Genomic DNA, 19,564 nt, shown 5'->3' on the forward strand with positions numbered 1-19,564 from the left:
CTGAGAAATTTTGAGGCAATGTAACATATTGAGGGAAAGCATTTTCTCTTCTCCTACTGTAGAAAATACAGCCATGGTTCCAAGAAAGCTACAATATCTACAGACAGTGTAAACCATACTTAATAAATAGATATCAAGAAACAAAAATATACTACCCTAACCCATGAGAATATTGTAATTTATAATATTTAGTCTTTATTCAAGATTTAAGTATTTGTTCTGTAGTTCTCCCTCCGTTTGGACCTGTATTTAATTGAACACGATTAAGTGTGGTATTTTGATTAATGATGCTTTAAAAATGGCTGTTGCCTTTTTCTTTTTTTTTTTTTTTTTTAAATTCAAAACTGTGCTATTAGGCCAGAGCTCTATGTTGATGTTTAAAAATACCATCTAAAATTGATGGTTTAAATTGTTTCCATCAGCTGCTCTTTCCTGAGTTCCCATCTTTTGCTGTTTCTGCCATCTTGAGAGAATATTTACTTACTGCTACACTGCATTTAATGGAGACTGTATTAGTCAAGAATGTACACAGAAAGGTGAAGGGGGAAAAAGAATAAAAATGGTTGTGTTTGGTGTTTTTCTAAGTCTGCCTAAAACAACCATATTAGAAATAGTAGGAGAAATTTCCCTTTAAATAAATATTTGACAGTTTTTGTGTAAAGTATTTGACAACATCGTATACAAGTATGTTCAGCATGAAAACTAACTCTGAAGGTCGTGTTACTTTAAAAAAAGAATGATTGCATTTTGGGATTGGTAAGTAAAGCCTAAAAAAAGCAGTTACATACTCATGTTATTTTAACAGCATCCCCAAATGCTGCCATTTACATGCAAGTTGTTTTGTTCCTCTAAAACTAAAATGAGATTTGAAGTGATTGAAAGACATGCTGTGATAAAAGCATGCATATATTCACTCTAAGACAATTTAAATTGGTTTGTAAGAATACAAAGAAATGTAAACATTTTTCCTGTGTGTGTCACTCATACATTCCCTGGAGGAAACCTTGGATTTGGATGATCTTTTCCTATAGGGTCACAAAGAGAAATGATTACTAAGTGATGACTAAATGATTGCTAAGTATTACTACTTGAAATAACGTATAAAACTCTCAGGAGAAAAAATCTAACACATCTCCCTACTTTTGGTGGTGTGGCTGATATGTTTTATTTAATGGATGTGAGGGTACTTCAGCCTTGATTAGGCTTTCACTGTTAAACTGCGAAATTTTAGGCACCAGGGGGCAATGTTGGGCAAATATTGCAGCAGAATCGTCCGATTCAGCAAATTACGATCTTGAAATCGTCTTTCAGACATTCTAAGATATGTTACTGTCTTAAAACTGACTTGTGTGGCCTAAGTTTTAACGGTAAGTATATTGATTTCAATTTATGTGTGGAAATCTGAAGTCTAGTTGATTTTTTAATATATATATTTTTTTCCCATTTCAATGAGTTTTAATGCTTTCTTAATATCTTTACTTTTAAAAAATTGGAAGTTTTACTGAACAGTAGAAGTCTGAAAGTGGGGGAATTGAATGCTGCTTTCTTCTTTTTGTATTAGTGCACTTCAGGCTCTTCAGTTTCTAGCCCAGGCATGTGGCCATAGTTTAGTGTGTGCTTAGTGCAGGTGTTTTGGCATTTGCATTGTGTTTGTTCTTTAAAAAATCCCTTTGTTTTCATGGTTTGCATTATATATTAGAGAATATTTAGGGGTCTCTGTCAGTTTTGTTTGTTTACATTTGCTACAGCTGATAGTAAACAATATATTGGAGGGCTTGTGGGTTTTTTATCACTGATTTTGCAGGACTTTAAGTCCTTGGATGAAAGTTTTTAGTTGAGGTGAATCCTGAATAATTCAAATGTATTTGAATATTAGGCCATTTGAATATAGGTGATAGATCGATGGTTTTGAGACTAAAATAAAAAAGCTTTCTGTACCTGTTTTAAAAGTGAGTTCTGGAGAGTGTATGGGGTCACCTTTTGTTTGTGTTTTAAGATTTGTTTCAGCCAAAGCAAAAGCAGCAGGACTACATCAGTGTTGAAGTGAGAATGTTCATCCCATTTCTGTGGGGTGAATCCCACTGGAAGGATTAATGTGGGAATCAAAAAGTCTGAGTGCTCTGGTACACTGGGTGGTGAATATATAGAAAGACAAAGTTAGGTTTTACTTATGTTTTTGTGGAATGTTTCTGACAGCTGAAGTCTCCACGTGAAATGGGAGGAAAATGAAAGTTCAGTAGAAATGAGGGTGTGACAAAGTATTTACTTACAACTCAAGTAAAATGGTGAAATGGAATTTTGTGCAGTCTCAAGGACAGAGTTCTCTAATGCAGTTTTCCACAAAGCCAGAGTAGCTTTGGGTGAATTAGCTGTTGCCTCAAGACTGTCAAGTCTACAAAGAAGTAATTGCTAGGACAAAGATTTTACAGATTTTGTGTATGTTATGTGTTTTTCTGTGGCTCAAACCATGAGTTTTTTTCATCTGTCTTCACAAAAGTAGCATGTTCCTCTTTAATAGAGTTCTCAGTTCTCATGAAGCATCCACACGGAATTGAGATTTAATCCAGTTGTGCTTACTGCTTTACTTGATGGAGCTCTTTGTGTAACATCTTTATTTAAAAATAAAAATAAATATGTGTATAGGAAAACAACTGGTAACTTTCCAAAATCAAATTTACTTTCAAGAGTACATTCTATGCTCAAGCATCTTAAATTCATTAACCAAGCTTAAAGAAAACTTGCAGTCTACTAAGAACAGTAATGCTGTGTTCAGAAGTTTCTTCAATTTTTTTTTTCTGCTTAGTTTCTTGTTTTGTCTCATGTTTTAAATTTAGGATGCTAAAAGATTTCTCTGACACTAAAGGAGTAACTGCAGGCATTTAGGCTTGAGAGAAGATCAGTTCAGCAGCTTTATTCCAACTCACTGAAATGTTTAGGTTGGATGGTTAAGCTAAACTTCTTCTGTTATCTGTAAATAAAGATATTTTTTTCCCCTTAGAAAACACATTTTGGCCAGGTAATTAAAGCTAAGCAAGACCTGCTATTGATGTTTGATTTTCACTGCCCAAAATCTATCACATATTCAAGTTGAAGTCACAGGTACAATTAAATGTAGGTACAAAACAGCACCATGCGGATGATATCTCTGACATTTTTACTGTGCTTGGGTATAAATTTTTATTAGTTTTTCATACATCATTCCCAGCTCAGTTCCTGAAACATGTTTCCATGTTGAATACAAATCCTGCTGTAATTCTGGATGCACACTGCAGTCACTGCGACTTGAACCCCAAAATAACTGCTATGAGTAAATTGGAATAAATCATAAAAGTTTGGCTGATGTAATGCATGGGATTAAAATATAAGTATGTAGCATAAAAATGTAAGTGTATATCATAAATGGATTTATCTGTGTAACGTGTTTTTTTCAGGGTCTGTTGACAACTGGAGTAGAATTTGAATCTCTCCCTGCTGCCCTTTCCCTCCCTGCAGAATCTGGTCTCTACCCTGTGACTCTTGTTGGTGTTCCCCAAACCACAGGGCAGATCACTGTCAATGGTAAGAGATGGCTCCAGTCACTCTGCGTGGGCAAAACAACCTGAGTTTTACACCTCTGTGGCTTGCATGGCTTTGTTTGCCACGTGTGTGTTCACCACTCTGAATTCTCCTCAGTAAGTAAAGGAAAAAAGCAGAAGAGGGAATCTGTTCCCTGTACCAGGCTTCATTAAAAACAGCCTGATGAATCACTTGGTTGCAGCAGCAGTAACAAGCACATTCTTGGAGTATCTCATGTGTGAGAGGACGAGGATAATGAAATCCAGCTCCCCTTTATTAATGCTTTCATTTGGAAAGCTTCTGAGGAGGATTACTTGAACTTTTTTCTTGAGAATGCAGAAGATAATCTTGCAGGGTTTTTTTTTTCCTTAATTAATTGTGTTCATGTAAGATTACAGAAATTTTTGCCGATTGCTTCCGTGGAAACAATTTAGCCAGGGTGTATGGCCTGTTGCAGTCAAGATATCATTTCCTTAATAAGCCTAAATAAAACGGTGTTTGTAGTAAGGAAGAAAATTAAAGACCTTTTACAAAAGATGAGCAGACCTAGAAAAGGAGGCATATGTGGAGAGGATGGATTCAACATGTAGTAGGAGTGAATCATCTTACCAAATCACATTTTTAAATATGTCTTCCTGGAATACAAAGTTAGGATACAGGATAAGAACCATTTTAGTAAAGCTAAACACTAAAAGATTATGGCTTTGAACTTGAAGAAACTCTGTTCTCACTGAATTTTTCTTAAGTGCTTTTGTGTCTGCTCATAAAACAATTTTTCATGTGATTTTTTTTTCCCCAGAAACTATTTCAGTGAATACAGAATAGCATCAAAGCATTCAGAACATTTGTACTGTAGTTGTCTCCTTTGAGTTCCACGTACTAAAAATGTATTGCAAGTAGAGGAGTTGATTTCTGTACTTGGCAGCTTTTTGTGTGTCAATGTATCAAATTTTCCTTCAGATATAACTCATAAATACTGCCTGGTAAGGAATCAGTGGAGAGGTATTTTTCTACTAAATTGAACTTTCAGAAGTTGTGGTCTTCTGTGGCAGGTGTCTGTTTATGCATGCATATTTTTTCCATCAATAATTTCCTTTAGTATTCTTTTATCCTTCTGGATGCAGTTGAGATTCTTTCCTATAAACATTTTTCTGAGGAAATAGGGAACGTATGTTGGAGGTTGACATGTTTTATGTGCACCAGAGAATTTGGTGATGAGGTATAAAATGGTGTCCATGCTATGACTTGTGATGTTGATCTTGTACAGAATTCTGCAGAAGTTACTGTAATGCAGAAATCAGAGGCTCTTTACAATTTCTTTTATTTTACATGCCACAGATGCAGAGGTGAACACATGTGTTGTTTTTACATTGTCAGGTACTTATAAATGTTGTTATTTCAGGGGTTTGAAAGTCCTGTACATATTATGTGTCCTGAGAAGATTTTCCTGTGGAGAAGGTGGTGTTTTGGGTAGCAGATGCACTGACAAGACCTGACCAGTAAGCTTAGTACTTAAGACCTGCCAGAAAGCAGTAAAATTCACAACTGATGTTTTCTTCTAAAACTCAGGTTATCATACTTCAGTTTTTGGTGTCTTCAGTGATTGCCTTCTGGACCATCTGCCAGGAGTGAAGACCAATGGCTGCACTGTCGAAGTCATTCCAGCTTTGCCAAGGGTGCAGATCAGCACCTCCCTCCCAAGGTGAGAAATTAAATTAAATTATGATTTTGTTGGGTCATATTTAAGTGTTAGTCACATGCTGAATAAAAACTCTGCCATCTGAGTGTATAGTCAGTGCTTGAGAATAAGACATAATCTGTGCCTGGGTTCTTTGCTTCAGAATGCAAACCTGAGTTTTTTGTTCTACTGCTTGAAATCCTGGAATTTTATAGAAATATGTGGAAATAATTTGGCAATACTCTTGTGCTCAAAACCTTGGTTTTGGGCAAAGAGGAATGCATCAAGCCAAGAATTCACAGTTTATATTTTAACAATCCAGTCCAGGTGTCCTTGTTAATTCAGATCAATTATTACAGAAGAAAGAAAAAGAGAGAAAAATACATGGAAGAATCACTAATGAATACATGTACATTTATACAGTGACTGAAAACATGATTTTTTTTGCTTTTTAATATGCAATTCCATGATACTTTTTTCAGAATACGAAGGGAAAAAAAGAAATTCCTTCTTCCCTTTCACTCCACATGCCCAAATTTCAGAACCCTGAAATGCTAACAGTACATGACAGTACATTCTGTATGATCAAAAAATACTGGTTTGAAGTCCTCACCACAGATCTGTTCTGAAAGACTGAAATCTGCTCCTGTTTGTGGAGGCTGCTTGTCGTGTGGTAAGGAAAGACAGGATCAAAGGGAAGGATGGCAGGAATACCTGCAAAAAGAAGTGGAATTATTGGTCATTAATCTCAGTAACTTTTGTCCTTGTATCCTTGATGCTTTCTGACCACTCTGCATTAGCACAGAAAATACAGTCAGGAATGGAACCTCTGCCCATCTGTCTTGTTCTGCAACCTCCTTCCCTCGTTCATGCTCCAAAGAGTTCATTTCTAGTCCTTGTTTCACCTTTCACACAGGGAATTTTTCCCAGGATCCACTGCCCTGAGGTTTATGCCCTGCACTGTCCACTAAACCTGCTCATTGTAATGACCTGCTCTTGATTTTCTTTTACCTTTTCCCTTTCTTACAGTTTTTACAAGTAGTTTAACAAGCTTTCAGAGTTAGAATATATATTTTGTATTGTTTGAAATCTGACTTGTCTTATGCATAAATTATTAATTTTTGTCCTCAATGGGTCTAAAAAATAGGAATGGAAAATGGTATCTGGTATCTTCAGCAGAAGTTTCTGAGTCTTCCAAGAACAGTGAATACAGTAACCTGGACAGGGTTTTAACATTTTCATCATAATACTTTGTCACATTTTGTAGGTCTGCTCATACACTTCAGCCTTCTTCAGGGGATGAAATCTCCACTAACGTGTCTGTCCAGCTGTACAATGGAGAGACCCAGCAGCTCATCATTAAATTAGAAAATATTGGAACAGAACTGTTGGAGAAACTGGAGGTGACAGCAAAAACAGTCACCAAGGGTGTGTATGCTGATTTATATTTGGAAATAATCATGCTGACTTCTTCTCTGTTAAAAGGGAGATTATTTGTGTTATACTTCTTTTAGGTCAGTTTAGAATAAATATCATAGTCCCTGTTACAGAGCTGAAATAATTCAGTTTGATTTTATTGTAGGAATATAGGAATGAATGTAAAAGTGTAGAGAGATGAAAGGAATTGTAGAATCATCTGTGTGTTAAGGGTCACCTGCTTTTTGGAAATCTAGATCTAATTTCAGTGTTACTTGGGAAAAAATCCTGAGGCAATTACTTGTAAAGAGGAAGAATCTTGGGTCTAAATTATTTTCTCCGTATGTCTAAATATGCTGATTAGTTCATTAAATAAATTACTATTAGCAGTAATGTTGTCCTACTTGAGGGAGTGGAATTAAATAAACCTGTTTCTATCTACTCAGTGAGCAGTAGGAAAAAAATGGAGAGAAGACTTTAAAAGACAAAGCAATAAATAAAATAAGCTATTGTGAGTTAAAAGAATAATTGAAGCTCTGGAAGAAATACAGCACATCCCCTGTGTACACTTAATTCTCTTGAAATACTCTGGCCATGTTAGTATTAAAAAGTTGTCTGATAGATGAATCCTGCTTTTGTTTTGTGATTTTTTTTTTTTTGGTTTGTCCTCTGAGGCATTGTTATGAAAATGATCTTAGCAGAAGAACTGCAGGTGACAAGTAGCATAATCTTTACTGACAGTAGAAATACCTTACCTTATTGCAGGTTTTATTCGGTCAGTGTCAGAGCATTAAAATGCAGTGTGATACGTTGTGATTTCTGTTCATTTCAGTATTCAAGCTCAGAATTTTTTTATAAGAGAGTATCCCCCCCTTTCCACAACATCAGAGAATAGGAGTTGCCAATCATCTCAAAATAGATTTTCGGTCTGAGACTTGTTACCTGGAATAATTTTAGGAGTTGAAACATATGATGACTTCTTCGTATTTCAGAAATTCCAACATGCTCCTCCTGGGCCAGGGGCTGTATGTATGAAATGGAGAGGCCAAATACAGCATTCAGGTGAAATGGAAACATTGATGGAATGAAATGTATTAAATGGTTGAATATATGGGCCTGTGAATCACATGTAAATCAGAATTCTTGTATGTAACATTACACAGTTAATGGGTTCATAGTGTTGAAAGAGAGACTTATGTCAGCTTTAAAACCACCATCTCTCCATGATAACTTCTGTTAAAAACAGTGGGGGAAAAGGAAAAGAGTTGATAGACTCGCCTCTAAGTTCAGTAAAACTTTTAATTGTAATTCATCCTGTATTTTCTTTCTCTATAGAAGATGCTTACAATGAAGTCCCTTTGTGTAGCTGACAGTGTTTCAGATGTTATTAGGCATGATAACTGTCTATCAGAAAAAGGAAGATTTCTGATGAGTAAGCTATAAGCATGCATGCTCAAAAAATGCAACTTAAATCCCTATCTCAGAAAAAAAAGGAATGAGTTTTGAGAGGCACTGAATGATATTTGTTCTGACAGTGTGAGAACTGTGCTATCAGAATCATGCAATCAGAAATGTCTGTCTGGGCAGAGACCTCTGGAAATCATCTTAACCTTCTTTTGAAAGCAGAACTTAAGGTGATCCAGGGTCCTGTCAGGCAGAATGTTCAGTTTCTTGCACCATCTCACAGAAGTGAAATGCACCCCTGTATTTGGAACTGTGTGCTTGAGATGAGCTGTTACTGGATGAAAAAAACCCAATTTAAATTAAGTGTGACTTTTTACATGACTGTGCTGTGGAAACAATGTAAAGCACTGGAAAAGACTGCCCATGCAAGAGGAGCTAATGGTCTACATTAAGCATGCAGTAATTATGTTATTTCAAATGTGATTGCATGGAGGTGTTGCAAAGTGTCATAGAATCAATCACTGAATGGTTTGGGTGGGAAGGGACCTTAAAGACCTCGGAGTTCCAATTCTCCTGCCATGGGCAGGGATACCTTCCACTATTCCAGATTGCTCAGAGCTCCATCCAGCCAGGTCTTGAACAGTTCAAGCAATGGGGAGTCCACAACCTCTCTGGACAACCTGTGCCAGGGCCTCACAGTAAAGAATTTCTTCCTGATACCTAAGCTAGTCCTGCCCTCTGTCAGTTTGAAGCCATTCCCCTTTGTTCTGTCACTACATGCCCTGTCCAAAGTCCCTCTCCAGCTCTCTTGGAGCCCCTTTAGGCACTGGATGGGGCTCTAAGATCTACCCAGGGCCTTTTTTTCGCCAGGATGAGCAACTGCAACTCTCTCAGCCTGTCTTCGTAGCAGAGGTGCTGTGATCAACTTAGTGGCCTCCTCTGGACTTTTTCCAACAGGTCTTTCATGTCAACAGGTCCAGCATGTCTTTCTTGTGTTGGGGATGGACCTTTGCTTTTTTTCATTTTAAGTCTCTTCCATTTTAGTTACGACCATAAATTTAAACAAATGCATAGGGATGGAGTGATGGTACAGTGACATGGGCTTGTGGTGGTCAACGGGGAACTAAAGTTTTGTAATGTCAGCAGCTCTGTTTGGTCCGTGAATACATGCATGGAACTCATGAAGGCATGACATTAAACCATCTCAAACAGCATCACAAACTCTTGGTGTTATGCATCAAGATGAGAGGATATGCAGGTGCTTATGAACTATCCATAGTGTATTAAGAAGTTGTCTCTGGTTGTTCTGTACTATTCCTCACTGAAATGTGCCTGTTCAAACTGCTCAAGGTCTCCTTGAAAGCTGGTGGTCACCTTCATCTGCCTGACCACAGCTTGCCTGTCAGCTCAGGAGCCTGTGAGAAGCTGTTGTCCCATTTCAGCCAAATACACAGAGCTTTCAGTCAACCTTTGTTTCACCTGATTTCCTTTGGTTCTTTTTGTCTTGGCAGTTGCTTGTGAATCTCTTGCAGCTGCTGCCTGCCTGACCCATTTCCCTACTTTCTGTGTCTGGAGCCACAGCTTTTAGCACAAAGATGAGTGTTGTAAATGGCAAACATTATCTTTTTTATTGCTGTTGGAATTACTGGATGGGATTTGCTGTTGCAGTGCAGTGACCTGACCCCCCTCCCTTGTTACGGTAGCATTTATAGTCAGTCACTTTCCTTGAGGAAGCCAACTTCTCTGGCATTGTTTTGAGTGGTGTCATGTTAATGAGAACCTCTGGAGGTAAGACTTTCCCACTTGCCTTCCCTTACTTCCTCTCCTCTGTCACTCTCAGGTGCAGCTCTTTGGGTTTTCCACTCTGGCCCTTAGATAAGTAAGAACTTGAACCCCCCCTGTGCAGTTCATAAAGGGCATCACAGGGTTTTCGAGTCCTTCAGCAGCCGTGTGTTGTGGAACAGATCCTGAGGCAGCTCAGCAAGAGGGACTTGTCATGCTGCCACAATAGACACGTCTGTCATGGCTTTTAGTGTCTCACTGCACCCCTGAGCCAGGCTGTGGCATCTGTAGGTTGGACATCACATGCCCATACTGTCAGGGCCAACTCTGTGTCACCTTACACTGTCCCTCACCAGGTCAGACAGTTTAATCCTTTTTTTGGAAAGATGACCTGTGCAGAGCTGGATGCCTTCCCACCCTTTGGCTGCAGTCAGCTCTTGTTAGAAGCTTGTTATATCTCAGTTGAGGGAGTGCAGTCCAAAGGCTTTGATAAACCAGCTATTTGATCCACTCAAAATCCACTGTTTTTGAACTTGAGGCTTGAGAAGAGCCCATCAGGCAATCTTAGCACAAGTGGTGAGCCCAGCTACACAAACTGAATGAACCCGGATGATGAAGCAAATCCTCATTGATCTTTCCTAGAAGTGACTGACCTCTGGAATTTAAACATAGAGAAACAGGTTCAGCTGTCCAGCTGTATTCTTCCCATGGCCTTTGAACACATCTGCTAGACCACAAATGAAAAATCTACTCTGAGGTTCAGGAAGAACTGTGAATACCCAGGACTAGATCTATTTACCTTTTTTTTTAGCTAAAGAAAACTTTGTAAATTCTTTCAAATTGGAGTTGGGTTTTTGTGGTGGATTGACCCTGGCTGGATGCCAGACACCCATCAAAGCTGCTCTGTGACTCCCCTCCACAAATGGCCAGGGGGCAAAAATATAATGAAAGTCTCATGCGTTAAAGCCCAGGAGAAATCACTTACTGATTACTGTCACAGACACAACAGACTCAACTTGGGGATATTAATTGAATTCTATTACTAACAAAATTGGATGGGATAATAAGAAATAAAATGTATCTTAAAAACACCTCCCCCCTCCACCCCTCTTTCCCAGATTTTCCATCTCCTTGCACAGTGCCACTGGGAGGTGGAGATGGGCTTTACTCCCTGGAGTGCAGGGGAACCTCAGCTCTGGCACCTGGAGCATCTCCTGCCCCTCCTTCTCCACTGACCTTTGGTGTCTGCAGAGTCGTTCCTCTCACATATTCTCATCTCTCTGAGCACAATTACTTCTGTGCAATAACTTTTTTTTCTTCTTAGTGTGTTAATGACATTGTAAAGAACATAACAAGTCCTGCAGGTTCATTTCTATCTACCAGGTCTAGGAGAAGTCAAAATGTATGAATGCCAATGCCTGTGCATTTAGAACTGATAGTTATTTTGAGTTTTTAAAATAAACTATAGCAAAAAGCCAGTTTTACCAGGGGATTTAAGATTGAAAAGAACTGAGGTTCTTGTGATCTCAGAAGAGTTTTCTATCAAGTTTCTCTATGCAAAATGTCAGAATGGATTTTTTCTTTGGCAGACCTTAAAATCTGTTAAAAGTTAGATTGGCCTGGGATAACCCAAAGTTGGTTTCTGGGTAAGCTTTTACATGATATTTGTTAGGATTTTAGTGATTTAGTATCCAGTAAAATGATGAAACAGGTTGCTATTTACAACTCCTGATAGCAGTTGCTTTTAACTTCAGATGTTTGCTGAACGCAGATTTTGGACTCGAGAAAGACCTGAATGCAGGCTTGCCCCAGATTAGCCTTCCACTGAACTGAAAGGTCTGAAGCCAGAGTATAATTCACTGTAATAGTGATTACTGAACAGGGTCAACATTGTTAAACTATAAACAGTGTCAGATAAATATAAATTAGGTGTCTCTCTACAGCGTAACTTTTAGCTCAAGCATTTAGATCTTGTATTATAATTACTAGTGTTAATTAGAAAATATCTGCAAGGGCTATTCTCACTTCAAAAGTCTTTTCACTTGTAATGTCTTCAAATAAATCTCATACTTAATGAAAACGTGTTGTGGAAACAGTTTGGTGCTCCACTGCTTGGGATAAGTCCTTCTTTGTTTACACTGAGGGAAAACATTCCTTTAGCATATTGGATTTTCACTTGTTAGGAAAAGGGGATAGAGATTGCCATACTTTTTTTCTTGAAAGTAGAAGAAAATAATCAGAATGGTGATATGGTTCCAGCTAAATCATTGGATGAGGTGGAGGTGACTTTAAGGAAACAATTATTGTGAGGATTTTTTACTTTTACCTCATCTTTGTGTTTATGAAGAAATCTGTACTATTGATTTGATGGGGAAAGACAACACAACACCTGGTGGTCTGTGAGAAGAATATATTTCAGGCAAAGCTGTTATTGTTTAGGTAGAAGTTAATGGAAAAAACATTCTCTTGGTTTTCTCCTTCCCTAGAAAAGGAAACCAAAAGTTTCTGTGCAAATCAACATGATTTGGACATAATCTGGAATTCTGATTGCTGTTTTTGAAAGATCCTTTATTCCAGGTTTAGTTGTAGAGGCAGGCTGCCCACCCTGTCCCCTCACATGTGGATCTTAGATGATGGTTTTGGAAAGGTGCTGAAATCCCAGCGGATTTTAATTACCTTGCTCTTCCCAAGTAGCCTGGGAGGATGTAGAGATGAACTGTGTGACTTTCAGTGGTCCCTGTTATGCAAAGCTGTGCTCAAATAGTGTTTAAATGAGCTTTTAGAAGAATTCTCCAATATACTTTGGAGATAACATACATTGCTGTAATAGATTGATGTATTTTTAGGACTCTCCCAGTCAAACAGTCACTTTTATTTTATGTATCAATAGACTTTCTTGTAGTACTTTGCATGGTATGGTTGCATATATGAATCAATTTAGGGATGGGGTGGGTTGACCCTGGCCAGAACTGAAGACCCAGTATAGATGAACAGTAAATTCTGGGGTTTTTTTTTCTCTTGTTTTATTTTCTGGCATGTCAGGCTTATGAGGGAGGACTTACAGATCCCCTATCTCATATGAACCAATGATAAATAATATATTAAACAAATTTTCTTCTGTCACAGAATAATCCTGTCTGGCAGCATCCTTAATGTTTGGCTCTAGTAAAAAGCTGCTTCTCAGCTTTACAGAAGGACTTTATAAAAAGATGAAAGCCAGTAGTCTTCATTGCCTTCTCCATTACTCAATAAATAACTGAATAATGATGTTACAGCTGTTTCAGAATTCCAACTGATTAAGTTTGGTGTATTTTGATGAAAAGTGCTTTGCATTCATGTGACACCTCCTGAGCTGAGCTGTGTAAGATTCAAAACTACATGAACTTTTAGAACCCCTGCAGGCTATATTTAAAGTTTATATTTAATGCTGCCTATTGTGCAATTTTTTTTTCTTCTGGTAGTGGTCTTCTTCACTTAAATTCGTATTTTGAGCTTTGTGATCTGTATGATTCCAGATCAGTGTCAGTATCCAGTAACTTCTCTATCCTTCTAGTGTTACATTACATTATTTTTTAATACCTTAATTCTGAATATTTTAGATTTTAAACAGGACATGACAAATTGGTTCATCCTCTCTACAGCAGTTCAAAACTGAAATTTCCTTAATGCAGGGCTTATGCTCATGAAATATGTACTTACTTTGATACAGAGAAGCTGTATGGAGATTTCTTGAGTTGGAATCTAGAAGACACCCTCTGCCAGTTTCCTCTAAAACCTGGAAAGATTGCAACATTTACTGTAAACATTAAAGTGAAGCTGGACTTTTCATGCCAAGAAAACCTTCTTCAGGATCTCAGTGATGGTGAGTTTTTCATTTCTCCTTGTTTAGGAGGGTTGTATGTGCTGCTGGAAACACTTTTCTAACTGCTGTGCCATTTGTGTTAAACTGATTTGTGATGTGGCTGCGTGTTTGAATATTTGTGTCTTGTAAAGCAAAGACAACCCTTGGCTGAGCTCTACAGATTGAAGGGTGAATTTTTGAGACAGCTGTGGGCATGAGAGTCTCACCCAACTTCCCCATCATAAGACCTTGCCGTGGTATCTGTTAAAATATTTTTTGACAGTGTTTCTGAGGTATCTCTTTGTATCCTTACCTTATGAAGGTAAAGAAAAATAATTCACAAACATTAGTGGGGTTTAAAGAAAAATAGCATTGAGTTGATATTTAATTATCCAGGACTGCAGAATTCTGAAAGATTGCTGAGTGCAGTTTTGCCTAAAGTGACAGACTGAAATTTAAGGCATAATCCCCCTAATATTTGTACTGCAGAGAAAGTCTCTTCTGCTTAAACTTATTTTGAATAAAAGGAAGCTGCCGTGTTTGCTTCTATTAGAATTATTTGGAATTACAAGTACCAGGTAACTTGTAATAAGGATTCCCTTTTTATGATAAACACACAGTCTTGCTGGAGTAATTACTCAGTAATTTTTTCATTTGTCTGCTATGTTTACACTGATTAAATTAACTTGACAAAACAATATATTCCTGTATTAAAAACTCTCTGTTATTTGAATTCTTCCCCAGTACTCACTTGCAGGGATGCATTACCATTATAAGTAGTCTTTCAGTATAGAAAAAAATACAACAAAATTACATGCAGAGCTTATTCAGGTTGAATAGGAATGATTTCTGCGAGTTACCTTGCAAATGCATGTAGACAAAAATCATAGTAATTGTTAGTAATGATTGAAAGATTTTGGTTTTGAAACCTCCCTAATATAAAATATAAAGGTACTTTAAAAATATTTTAGGACTTAACTGCACAAACCCTACAGTGTTGCTATACTAAGGTTCAATTTAGAACTTGCTGAAAATGCTGATAGTGAAGAAAGAGCACACCCTGATATTGTGAAAACACAGGTGCCTGGGAATTGAGACTTTGAGAAATGCCCTTGATAGCAAGTGAAATTATGTAGACTATAGATATGTATATATAGATACATAAACACACATATATATATAACATTTCTTTCATTTTCCCAGTGTCCAAAAAGCTCTGAAGCTGCACTTGTCTAGGAGCTTTTCAGACGAAATAACATAAATCCAAAATATTCTGTAGGAGATAAAGATAACATACTTCTTGGTATGGATACTGAACAGTTGTGGGATTTGGGATTTGGATTTCTGCCTCTGTTGTTTACCTTTATCCAACTCTTATGGGACCACAGATGAACAAAATCTTTGAAAAACATTTTTACCTTACCATTTCTGCTTCCTGCTTCTCCGGAAAATTGTGTAACTGGAGCCTGGAAACAATTCAGCCTTTCCTCATTCAGTGATGATAAAGGAGTAGGATCCATTAGTGCTTTGTTGGAACTTTGGTATCTGTGGGTGCTGTGTACTCTGTGTCCTTTGAAAGTGTTATTAGAGATGCTAAGTATATTGACTATTTAGTTGCTACTTTATTTTTTATGTATTGCTTTTAACTTCACAAATGCTGTACTTTCCAAAGAGTCAGGTAGGAGCCTGATGGGAAGAAGAGTAAAGAGCTAGAAAAATCAATGGCAACTATGACATGGCTTTTAATCATAGGGTAGCTGTGGTACCTTTTTCTTTTGAAGACCAACCACATTTACAGTGATGATCAAAATACTTTTGTCTTAAAAGTAATGTCTTTGGTAGGGCAATTTTTACTTTCATGTCTTTTCATTTGCTGCTGGAATTGTTCCCTTTTGTGCTGTTTGTAATCAGGACATGGTGCAGAAGGAATAAATTACTGATGTTTCTGATGATACACGTTCATCCAATTGGAAAGTAAACCAAGTTATCAATCAGAATTGGCTGATGTGTGTTGATGCTGTGCTGTCTCACAGAGAAAAATGTTGGGTGTGTTTCTAGATTAAAGGAAGCAAAACCACGAGTGGCTGTACAGGATCAGATCAGTGACCATCCAGTCCAATATCCTAACTGTGACAGTGGCTGAGAGCAGATTTCAGTGGGACAATACAGGAAAAATTGTGCACATACTTCTGTTTTCCTCTAGGCTTTTGGCCTCCAACTGTTGTTAGCTCAGGAGCTTCCAGGGCTGAATATGGTTTCTCTGGTTTTAGGCACTGTTAGTCATCTTTAGTGGGTTTCTCTTTCCTAAAATTCTTCATTCTTCCTGTCAGCACTTTACAATGTGCCGTGGCAAGAAGAGTCACAGCCAAATTAATTTTTAGCAGCTTTGCACTTACTGGTGTCCTTGTGTGTACAGGTTTTTGTATTGCATGAGAGAGGTAACAGGACATCTTCCAAAGACGGTTCCTGCAGTGATTTGATGCATTTCCCCAGGGTACTGTCACAGCAGACTGGAGACTTCTACCTGGCTTAGTTGTCCCTGTTATGGAAACTGTTGCACATGCCAGCCTTGTCTCTTTGAACTCTCAGTTCTGTATGTTTGAGGGAGGCCGTACACACTCTTTGAAAGGTGATCTATGACCTAATGGTGCTCTTTATTTTGGTTTATATTACTTTCCTTATAATCATGGGGTAATGCACCATTTATCATTTGCTTTTTTGACTGTTGCTGAGAATTGATTTGGGAGATTCATGAATATCTGAACCATAGCTCCATGATCTTGCTTCTCAACAGAAATGATATGCTGAGAGCCTCTTACCACATGTATAAGTTTAGGATTTTTTTTCCCATTTATTTATGCTGAATTTTGGTATTTTATTGGGTGTTTTCTCCTGTGCAACAAAAGACAAGATGAGAAGAAATGGGCTCAAGTTGCACCAGGGGATGTTTAGATTGGATATTAGGAAACATTTCTTCACTGAAATGTTTGGAAAACATTGGAACAGACTGCCCAGAGTGGTGGTGGAATCACTCCCTGAAAAGTGTTCCAAAAAAATGTATGGATGTGGCACTTGGGGACATGGTTTAGTGGTGAACATGAAGGTGGTGCTGGGTTGAGAGTTGGACATGATGATCTTGGAGGTTTTTTCCAACCTTAACAATTCTGTGATTCCATGTCTTAAAGTCAGTTGACCAGGATTTGGGAGATCCATGCAGAACATGTGTTTGCTGCAAATTCTAGCAAAATTTTGGATCTCTTGATCCTCAGCTGGATGGTGCAGGGTTCCTTCTCTGCACGTCCTTGGCTCTCTGGCCAGGAAGGTCAGTGTGGATATTTAATTTTATTCTGGGGTAGCTACACTGAGTGAGGCAGGGGGAAGCCCTCAATCTGCCCAGTACAGCCAGCTGTAAGGAGCTGAAGCAGTGAGGTCTCTTGTCACCTGTTAAGGTGACTAAAAAGGTCAACAGGATACTCACATTATGAGCATAATGAATTCCCCTTTCCAGCTATTATACTGTAATTTCTGAAATTCAGCCTTCCCCTGACACTGAATGGGGTAAGAACAATAGCTGCTCTTTCTGGACTATAAGGTACACGGTGACTTGTTTGAGGATTTTAAAAAAGCTCCTGTTACGTGGGGACAGTGTTTTGCAAAGTTAATGAATTAATTTACAAGGAGTACTTCATTATGTAGAATGTTAATGTTCATTTATTCCCTGTATAGGGAACCTAAAGACAAGTGTGAGAATATTTAAATTCATAAACTCATCAAAGGAACTAATTAATTACATGTTGAGAGAGAAGCAAATCTATGCCTTAAGTCTCTCCTTCCCTTCTCTGGGGGGGGGAAAGGTTGCAGAGAAATAATAGCATATTTCTAGAAGCACTAATCTTGAATATTTTTTAACATTGTTTTGCAAGACCAGTGTATATTTCATACTCACTTTGTTGTTTTTCTGCTGAAATGGTCAGATTTTATCTACTTCAAAATGTCCCTGCACTTACATAGTGTATAAAAGCATGACAAAGCTTTTTTTTTTTTTGTTGGAATGAAACTTGGTTTGGAATTTAAATGTGCACTTGACAGGTCTTTCAAGAAAGTAGCCTGGAGGACTTTATTAGGATAATGGTATCACTGATGATGGGGTCCTCAGAGATGTCCTCAGAGATAATACTCCTCAGAGTATTATCATTTCCATGTTACTCTGCTTGGTAGCCTTTGAAACACTTAATCATTCCGAGTATTCTTTTGAAGTGACTTCATTTCTAAGAAGTTTTTTTGTCTCTGTAGTTTGAAGATGTCAGGTTGCTTGTACTGTTAAAATGAGTAAATGAGTTTTTTCCTTCTGTTCAATTTTTTTAAAATACAAATGCTTCTGTGTCCTCCATAAATTCATCACTGTGTAACTTCAAAAAATATTCTTAACTTTTTGAGAACTTCTCATACAGAATTATTACTGAATTCCAGCTTCAGTAACTACAGAAGATAATTACAGAGGATAATCTTCCAACTGCCTTTAAGATAGATAAATAATCTTGTCTCATGATTTGACTAATATAGGGTGGGATTTTTTTAACAGTATATAAGTGCCATAGTACTTCAGCCTATACCAGTTGTACCAGCCACCAGACAAATACACAGAGGGACTGGTGTTTCAGACCCCAAATCTTTACAATGTAAATCTCTAAGACAGACATGAGGCAAATAACAATAAACTGGTTATTGGCACATACAGGCTAATAAACCTGCCATCCTGTTATGCTGTTCCTTTGCTGAGGATTTTATTTTAGCATCTAATGTAATCTGCATAAATAATCTCTAGTGTTTATTATGAATTTCTTTACACTTAGTTTGTTCTCTTTCATTGCATTCACCCTTATTGTAAATTTATCTCCCAATTTTAGTTCAGTTCAGCAACCTCAGGACATAAATCCTTTCTTACAGTGCATTTGTTATTGTTAATTATTGTCTTCAAAGGTAGTGGAGTTTCAAAGAAGTGCTCAAGTCTGGTACATGTCATCTGTGCCCTGCTCCTGGGAGCCAGAGAGCTGATGCATTCCCAGGAGCTTTGCCTGGAGTGCTGCTACCTGGGGTCCCTCCTTTGACAGTCTTGAGCATGTTCTTGTGAGAGGGAAGGAGCTGCATCTCAGTGCCCACCTGAAGTGTGAAGGGTGAAGGGGATTATATTGCCTCAAACTGTATTCTGGTGTTATTCTACTCTTTGTTGCTGCACACAGCAAGTTTCTAGAATTCTGACCACTTCATAAGAATACAGTTCTTTTTCTAAGGAAAAAAAAGGCATTCAAGTTCAGCAAGCAGAGTCTGTCTCCTGTCTCGAGTTGTTTTTTTTCTATTTTTCCACATGTTTAAAGTACTTTAAAGCTATTACAGTGTTCTTATGAGATGTTGCATACCAAGAGGGTTTTGTTTTGAAATTTCAATCAGGGAAGGATTGACAAAATAAACAAATGGGTTGAGGTGGCATTTAGCTTTCATATGTTATGATCAAGCTGTGTACTTTCCAAAACCTCTAGGATTCTATGACACAGCATCATAGAATGGTTTGGATAGGAGGGGACCTTAAAGCTCATCTCATTCCAACCCTCTGCCATGGGCAGGGACACCTTCCACTATCTCAGGTTGCTCCGAGCCCTGTCCAACCTGACCTTGAACATTTCCAGGGATGGGGCATCCACAGATTCTCTGGGCAACCTGTGCCAGGGCCTTACCACCCTCTGGGTAAAGAATTTCTCCCTGTCAGTTTGATGCCACCCCTCCTTGTCCTGTCACTCCACAGCCTTGCAAAAACTCCCTCTCCAGCTCTCTTGGACCCCTTTTAGGCACTGCAAGGGGCTCTAAGTTTTCTGCAGAGACTTCTCTTCTCC

The 19,564-nt window shown here is 38.0% G+C and overlaps 1 protein-coding gene across 2 annotated transcripts in view; it reads left to right on the forward strand.

Moving 5' to 3' along the window:
* The window catches only part of TRAPPC9 (trafficking protein particle complex 9), a 469,795-nt gene that overhangs the window by 65,445 nt on the left and 384,786 nt on the right, over positions 1-19,564 (forward strand). For both annotated transcript variants that reach the window (XM_008643073.2, XM_017746660.1), the window contains 4 exons: positions 3,432-3,558; positions 5,125-5,257; positions 6,501-6,661; positions 13,545-13,697. In XM_008643073.2, the coding sequence (XP_008641295.1) occupies positions 3,432-3,558; positions 5,125-5,257; positions 6,501-6,661; positions 13,545-13,697 (574 nt within the window). The remainder of the gene's footprint in view (positions 1-3,431; positions 3,559-5,124; positions 5,258-6,500; positions 6,662-13,544; positions 13,698-19,564) is intronic.

Source organism: Corvus brachyrhynchos, unplaced genomic scaffold, assembly GCF_000691975.1.
Source record: "Corvus brachyrhynchos isolate BGI_N302 unplaced genomic scaffold, ASM69197v1 scaffold89, whole genome shotgun sequence".
In the NCBI taxonomy this organism is placed as follows: domain Eukaryota; kingdom Metazoa; phylum Chordata; class Aves; order Passeriformes; family Corvidae; genus Corvus; species Corvus brachyrhynchos.